The sequence below is a fragment of the Galeopterus variegatus genome, unplaced genomic scaffold (assembly GCF_000696425.1).
Source record: "Galeopterus variegatus unplaced genomic scaffold, G_variegatus-3.0.2 Scaffold28886, whole genome shotgun sequence".
Taxonomy (NCBI): Eukaryota; Metazoa; Chordata; class Mammalia; order Dermoptera; family Cynocephalidae; genus Galeopterus; species Galeopterus variegatus.
Genome location: NW_007754997.1, coordinates 1 through 7,727, shown reverse-complemented (window position 1 = coordinate 7,727; position 7,727 = coordinate 1). Strand labels below are relative to the sequence as shown.

The 7,727-nt window shown below is 52.2% G+C and overlaps 1 protein-coding gene across 1 annotated transcript; it reads left to right on the top strand.

Moving 5' to 3' along the window:
* Positions 1–2,939: 2,939 nt before the first annotated feature.
* Positions 2,940–6,978, top strand: LOC103583821 (transmembrane protein 180-like; the record flags this gene model as incomplete). Its single annotated transcript, XM_008565040.1, has 6 exons — positions 2,940–3,228; positions 3,705–3,787; positions 4,356–4,808; positions 4,960–5,083; positions 5,712–5,808; positions 6,449–6,978. Coding segments are annotated over exons 1-6 (1,455 nt in total), but the record flags the coding sequence as incomplete, so codon positions are not given.
* Positions 6,979–7,727: the final 749 nt, after the last annotated feature.

The following is a 7,727-nucleotide window of genomic DNA, read 5'->3' as shown; positions in this document are numbered from 1 at the left end:
TTAAAAAAAAAAAAAAAAAAAAAAACTTAGACTGTACATTTTTTTTTTAGCAGCTGGCCAGTACGGGCATCCAAATCCTTGACCTTGGTGTTACACCATGTTCTAACCAACTGAGTTAATGGGCCAGCCAGACTGTACATTTTGAATATGTGCAGCTTATTGTGTGTCAACTATACCTCAGTAAAGCTCTGAGAAAAGAAAAAAAGGAAAGAATTTTCTTCAGGGGCTCAAGGGCCTCAGGAAAAGGCTACTTGGCCATCCTCCTGCCTTGGAATGAGGTAGGATCACTGTGAGTGGGGGAAATTCGGGCCGGTTTAAGGGCTGATTTCAGGTGTTTTGGCCACTTCTTCATTCTGCCACCATTAGGCATAGAGGCACAAGGTGGTGGTGGTAGAGGGTTTTGCACATGGATGTCTTGAGTTAATGGCCACTCGCTCTCTGATGAGCCAGGGAGTCCTTCCTCGCTCTCCCCCCAGAGCCTCTCTCTACTGGTCATCCTTCCCCCAGCAAGAGCAGTCGAGTCTACCCATTCTCTCTGAGAGGGAGATAGAAGGCAAAGACATAGGCCCTGCCCTTGACATCCCCACGGTCAGGCTGGACAGTCAGGAGTGTCTGCTGTGCAGACAGAGCAAATGGTGTGCCTGGGTGGTGGAGCAGTGGGGCCTGAGGAGTTGAAGAAGCTCTCCTGGGCACAGTGCTGGCTCCTGAAAGATGGGGAGATGCAGCTGGGATGGGTGCTTCCCACGGGAGGAACCAGAGAAATGAAGGCCTGGGCAGAGGAAAGGGAGGATGGGCTGGGCAGGCTGGGCGGGGCTACATGACAGAGGCCTTGCAGCCTGGGTGGCTGGGCAGCGGGGGCCGTGACGGGTCATGGGCAAGGACAGGTCCATGGAGTCACTGCTGCTACTGTTGCACTGGGGTTGAGGAGAGACAAGCCTTGGTGGGTGGCTCTATGTGGCATGTGGGTGCAGAGACATGTGGATGAGCCCTGGGCAGGCTGGGGGTGAGGGTCACAGGAGCTCTCTGAGCAGCAGCCCTCTGTCTCCTAAGGCTTCCATAACAAACTACCACAAACTTGCCTTAACAGCTTACTCTCTCAGTTCTGGAGGGTGGAAGTTCGACATCAAGGCGTCAGCAGGGCCCGCTCCCTCTGGAGGCTCTGGGGAAGAACCCTTCCTTGCCTCTTCTACCTTCTGGTGCTGTGGGCAATCCTTGATGTTCCTTGGCTTATAGCTGCACTACTCCACTTTCTTTCTTTCCTGCCTTCCTTCTGTCTGTCCAACTCTCTTTCCTTCTTTCCTTCTTTTCTGGGCCACTGGCTGGTATGGGGATTCAACACTGCAATTTCTGCTTTCGTCCTCACGTGGTCATCTTCCTTTTGTGTCCAAATTTCCCTCTCCTTATAAGGACACAGTCATTAGGCCCACCCAAATTCAGAATGACCTCATCTTAACTTGGTTACATGTGCAAGACCCTATTTCCAAATATGGTCACATTCCCAGGTACTGGGGGTTAGCACTTGAATGTATCTTTTTGTGGACACAGTTCAACTAACCATAGAGAATTTGAGAGAAGGAAGCCCCCATAGATTCTTTCTAGGGATCAGACAAGCATACATGGAAATCATTTTTCTGAAAAGAGAACAGCTTTAAGTCTAAAAAAATAGACAGACATAATGCCTCACTGCTTAAAGTGTGGTCATGGGCCAGCAACATTGGTCTCACCAGGGAGCTTGTTAGAAATGCGGAATCTGGGGCTGCCCTGTGGCTCACTTGGGAGAGCGTGGTGCTGACAACACTAAGTCAAGGGTTAAGATCCCCTTACCGGTCATCTTTTAAAAAAAAGAGAGAGAAATGCAGAATCTCAGATTCCTCCCCATATCTAAGTCAGAATCTACACTTTAACAAAGTCCCCAGGTGACTCACGTACATATCACAGTTTGAGAAGTGCTTCTCTAATACAAATCTGACTTTTAGGCCCTTTCACACTCATGGTCAGTCTAGCTGTCAGTCTTTGTGCACGAGTCTGCTGTCCTTTGTTCTCTTTTCGGGTAACATGTTCTTGAGTTTCTCTCCCCACGTGTTGATGTTACCCATGTACAGACCTTTTCTGGAGAGCTTGCTGAGCCAGTCCCTTTGTTATGTTCTTGGCCTGTGACCAGCTTTTTGCTGTTTATAAATACTGCTGTAAACATCTCTGTACACGTTCCTTTGGGGTTAGTTCTTTGAGGTAGAATTTCCAGAATCAAAGTGCAGGATCAGGTGTGGACTCTTGTCAAAATTGTATCACTCTTATCAGCGAGCAGATCAACCTGATTTAGAAGATTAAGTGGCAGAAAAGGCTTTGGAGCCAGACAAGCCTGGATTCAAATCTGTTACTTTTTTGCTGTGTGACATTGATCAAATTACTTAACATCTCTGAGCTTGGGGTTGCTCTCCTATAACATTGTAATAGTGCTATAAACTTTGTAGGGATTCTGTAAAGATATTAATGACACCAGCAACATTAATTTATTGAGCACTTTCTCTGATTTACCTCATTTAATCCTTACATTCCTCTGCAGAGTAGGCATAACCATCCCCTTTACCTTTTATGGAAGAGAAAACTAGGGCTTGGGATGAATAGCTTGCCTGAGGTTATAAGTACATTGTGCACCCAAGCTCAGGGTAGCCATGTCCAGACCAGTAAGGTCATACAGTGCAGATGTAAGAGGATACTGAGCATCCAGCCCTAGCGGGCGACCTGGCTCAGCACTCACCGAATGCCTGCCTTCTCTTCGCACCAGCGTTATCAGGTTCATCGAGCTACTCTCACAGCAGTGGTATCAAGCTCAGCACTGTTTCAGCTGTACTTCATTGATGATTCCCCAGCTTTAAGTACAAACTCTCTCCCTGTAAAAATGAGTTTTTAAATGATTCAGAGGTCTGGGATGAAGAGCAGAGCTGGCTCTGATCCCTGCTGCTAACTGGCTTATTCTTCCCCAGGCACAAGGATGGTGAGACTGCCCATGGCCATGAGCCCTCCTCCGTGCTCCTGGGGCTGAGGCTGGGGCTGGCAGCCATGGGGCTGGGTCGGGCCCAGGCCTGGCTGTTGGATCTGCCCATGGCCGTGGTCTATGGCTCCCTGGCCCTCTTCACCTCCATCCTGCACAATGTGTTCCTGCTCTACTATGTGGACACCTTTGTCTCAGTGTACAAGATCAACAAAACGGCCTTCTGGGTTGGAGAGGTAGGGCCAGCTCAGGGTGGCCAGCCTGGGTGGGAAACTAGGGGACACATGGGCTGTCAGGCAGATTGCAGGGGCCAGGTCCCGCCCAGTTAGGGGAATGGGGCAGGCCAGGCTATCCGCCAAGACTCAGCAAGAAAAGCTGGTGGAGGCCATGCTGATGCCTCCTGGCCGGTACGGGGATCTGAACCTGTGACCTTGGTATTATAAGGCTGTGTTCTAACCAACTGAGCTAACTGGCCAGCCCCATGTATATTAATTTATCAGCTTGATACATTCACAGCTGGCCCTGGATGGGTGGGAGTTTTCTGGAGGCAGTGGCTGGCAGAGTGGGTTTAGCAGCGGAGCTGGCAAGAACAAAGGTTTCCAGGCAGGGAAGCTGGTGCCCTCTTTGAGTGGTGGTGAGCAGGCTGGAATGGGGGAAGCCCAGGAGGGGAGGCTGCTTGGAGCCCACCTGCCCATCTCTGCTCTGCTTGCAGACGGTGTTTCTCCTCTGGAACAGCCTCAATGACCCCCTCTTCGGCTGGATCAGTGACCGGCAGTTCCTCAGCTCCCAGCCCTGGTTTGTGTCTTGGGGACGGCTCATAACTAGTCCAGTCCCACCCCACCACTCCCCAGGGCTGGAGGACCCCTGCCTGTGTTTGGAGTGGGGAAAGAAAGGGAGACCATTTCAAGTGTTGTCTCTGCCCTTCCGTTCCTGGGGTCCAGGACAGGCTCTGTCCAGGTTGGAGTAGTGGCCTTGACTAAGCCTTGCCTTGCTCACCAGGGAAGAGATTTAGCCCCACTTGGCTTGTCTGGCCCCTAAGGATTCTGTGCTGCAAACACCCTCTGCTGCTTCTGGCATATTCCTTTACCCCATCCCTGCCCCCAACCTGAGAAGTGATGGCTCACCCTTTGGCCATCAGCCCTGACAGGCTGGTAACAGAGGAGATTGGGGCAGACCAGAGTGTGTACCTACTGGTGACTTGTGCTTCCTAAGTTGGAGGCTGGGGACTTGGGGCGCAGTGGGATCACCCTGGTGTGAGTGCCACACTCTGGCCTCCATCCCTGCCCTGGGGCCTGAGCAGGGGGGACTGGAGTCTTGTCAAGGCTGAAAGGGCATTTCCCAACAGCCCTCCTCTCCCTGGCAGCTCAGGCACCGGACTGTCTTCGAGGGCTGTGGTGCTAGCACGGGTACGGGCACTGGGATGGCATGGGCCGCTGCTGGCGCTGTCCTTCCTGGCATTTTGGGTTCCCTGGGCCCCAGCTGGTCTGCAGTTCTTGCTGTGCCTGTGCCTCTACGATGGCTTCCTGACACTCGTGGACCTGCACCATCATGCCTTGCTGGCCGACCTGGCTCTCTCGTCCCATGACCGCACCCACCTCAACTTCCACTGCTCCCTCTTCAGTGCCGCTGGCTCCCTCTCTGTCTTTGCCTCCTATGCCTTTTGGAACAAGGAAGACTTCTCCTCCTTCCGTGCCTTCTGCGTGGCACTGGCTGCCGGATCTGGGCTGGGCTTTCTGGGGGCCACGCAACTGCTGAGGCGGCAGGTTGAGGCGGCCAGGGGGGACCCAGGGTGCTCAGCCCTGGCCGTGGATGGAGGGTGAGTGGCCAGCCCTGACTGTCTGCCCGCTGCCAGCACTCTTCTGAGTATGATTTTGATGCTGGGTGCCCTGGCTGATGGGTGGCTGCCCTGGGGTGGGGATGACTCTGGCCCAGCCCCAGGCAGTTCTCAACCCCCCTCTGCCCCATAGCCTGTGTGGAAAGGAGCTGCTTGTGGGCAGCGAGGAAGCGGGCAGCATCACCTTGGGCCAATACCTCCAGCAGCTGGCACGCCACCGGAACTTTCTGTGGTTCGTGGGCATGGACCTGGTGCAGGTATGGAGAGCAGTCAGTCCCCCCGCACACCACCATGGCTGGGCTATTCTTTGCTCAAGGAGACAGGTTTCTCAAGAGCTGGGAACTCAGCTCTGGGCCACGCGTGAGGACTGCTAGGTGATTCGATGTCAGGAACGTAGGTTGGGTCGTTAGGAGACCTGGATTCTAGCGCCGTCTGAACTCTTCACCCCCCCACGTGACCTTAGGCAGGACTCAGCCTCTCTGGGCAGCCCTGTCCTCACCTATAAAGTGAGGACATGCAAGAGAGATGGTCCCTTTGGGGACTCTGTAACAATCTTTTTAAAACACCAAGTGCCACACCTAAAACACCATATATAAGCTAGTCAAGTTTATAAATAAATTGTTTTTATGTCACAAAACTTGTTTTACTAAGGTGTTCTCAATTAAAAAGAAAAAACTTTTAATTGTTCTAATTACCATTTTATCGTGCCTTCTAACTTTTAGCATGATTAGGTAAGCAACAGGAATGTGGTGTTAGGTTTTGTTCTGGCATGTTCTGTGTTTAAGGACATGGGGATAAAGGCTGCTGCTCTGAGGACCAGGGGACGTGGGCTCTCCAGTGGCTCCTGGTCTGGCAGCCTCCTTACTGCCCCCTGTCGGGTCACAGGTCTTCCACTGCCACTTCAACAGCAACTTCTTCCCCCTCTTCCTGGAGCATCTGTTGTCCGACCACATCTCCCTCTCCATGGGCTCCTTCCTGCTGGGTGAGTGGTGCCTCAGGCAGTCAGGAAAGACAGAGGCTTGCACCCCAGAACCCCTAGCCCAACCAAGGCACAACCACCTCACCAGCTGGGGCCCAGGTGGCAGAGTGTGGGGACAAATCTGCTGTGGGAGTTGGAGGTGCAACCTCCAGCTCTGTTTTCCCCAGAAAGAGGTGGGAGCCTGTTGTGGGTGTATGGGGCAGGACTGCTCTCACCTTGGTCCTCTTGGTGATGGTGCCACCCAGAGGCAGTGGGGTGCAGTGTCTGGTTAGCCAGGATTATAGTCTGATAGGCCTTGGTGTGAGTCTTTGTGCTCATTTGCTGGGTGGCCTTGGGTGTGTTATTTAGTGTCTTTGGGCCTCCCTTCCTCATATGTAAAGTAGGGATAATAATAGTAAGAGAGTACATCAAAAAGCTAATGGAAAGATTCATATTATCTTTCAATTCCATTTTTCCACAGTCTTTTTAAAGCACCCTCATAACCTTAAATGTTTGTGAGGATTAAATAAAGGAGTGTGAAACTCTTGATACAGAGCCTAGCACATTGTTAGTGTTCATTTAATGCAATGAACTATTAAAATGTTAATAACCATTGAAGCTGTGGCAGTGCCCCTCACATGGTGGTGCCCTTCTCCCTCCCCAGGCATCTCCTATGTCGCTCCCCATCTCAACAACCTCTACTTCCTGCCCCTGTGCCAGCGCTGGGGCGTCTACACCGTGGTGCAGGGGCTCTTCCTGCTCAAGCTGGGCCTCAGTCTGCTCATGCTGTTGGCTGGCCCAGACCACCCTGGCCTGCTCTGCCTCTTCATTGCCAGGTATGCCCCCGCCCACCCTCACCCCCACAATTCTGTCCCATCCTTTCACTGGTGCCCATGCTCTCTCTCTGCTGGCAGCAACCGTGTTTTCACTGAGGGCACCTGTAAGCTACTGACCTTGGTGATCACTGACCTGGTTGACGAGGACCTGGTGCTCAACCATCGCAAGCAGGCGGCCTCGGCGCTCCTCTTTGGCATGGTTGCCCTGGTGACCAAACCAGGCCAGACCTTTGCCCCGCTGCTGGGCACCTGGCTGCTCTGCTTCTACACAGGTGAGGGCCTGGGAGGCACAGCTTACCTGGCACAGAAGCTGACAAGCCTGGGCTCTGGGTCCAGTGAGGGAGAGAATGGCAACCAGGTAGGCTTGGGCTGCCCCACTCCTCACCATCCCCCAACATGGGTAGAGGAACCAGGTCTCAGATTCCTCCATTCTTTCATTAGTTCATTCATTCATTCAGCAAATATGAACAGAACACCTTCTGTGTGTAGGCATTGCTCTAGGTGCTAGGGAGATAACGAGTAAGACAGACAAGGTCTTTGCCATCACAGAGCTTATGTTCTAGTCAGGGGCAGGAAGTGGTTGGCAATAAACAGCCAAACAAGAAAATATCAGGCAGTGTTGTGGTGAAATGAAATGGGGAAATGTGAGACATGTGACTGAGAAGCGACTTAGTGCGGTCAGGGAAGGCCTCTCTGAGAACATGCCCCTTAGGATAAACTGAATGGCAAAAGTTTGGTCTAGAAAAGATCTCAGCAAATCGTAGGCAGGGGGAATGGCACATGCAGAGGCCCAGGGTATCAGGAGTGGTTAGGAGATGAGGCTGGAAAAGTGAATAGGCAGGTAGTAGGGTTTGGATTTGAATTTTATTTTCAGTGCAAAGGGAAGCTATTGGGAGTGTTTTCAGCAGGGAAGTGACATGGTCTGACTTACAATTTTAAAAGTTCACTCTGGCTGCTGTATGGAGAACAGATTGTATGGAGGCCAGAGTGGGAATAATAGGGAGATAATTGGGAGACTGGCAGAGGCTGTGGAAGCTTGGACAGGGGTGGTGGCTGGTGGGATATTTGGGAGTTGTGGGGACATGAAGGATTGGATGCTGGGGAGTA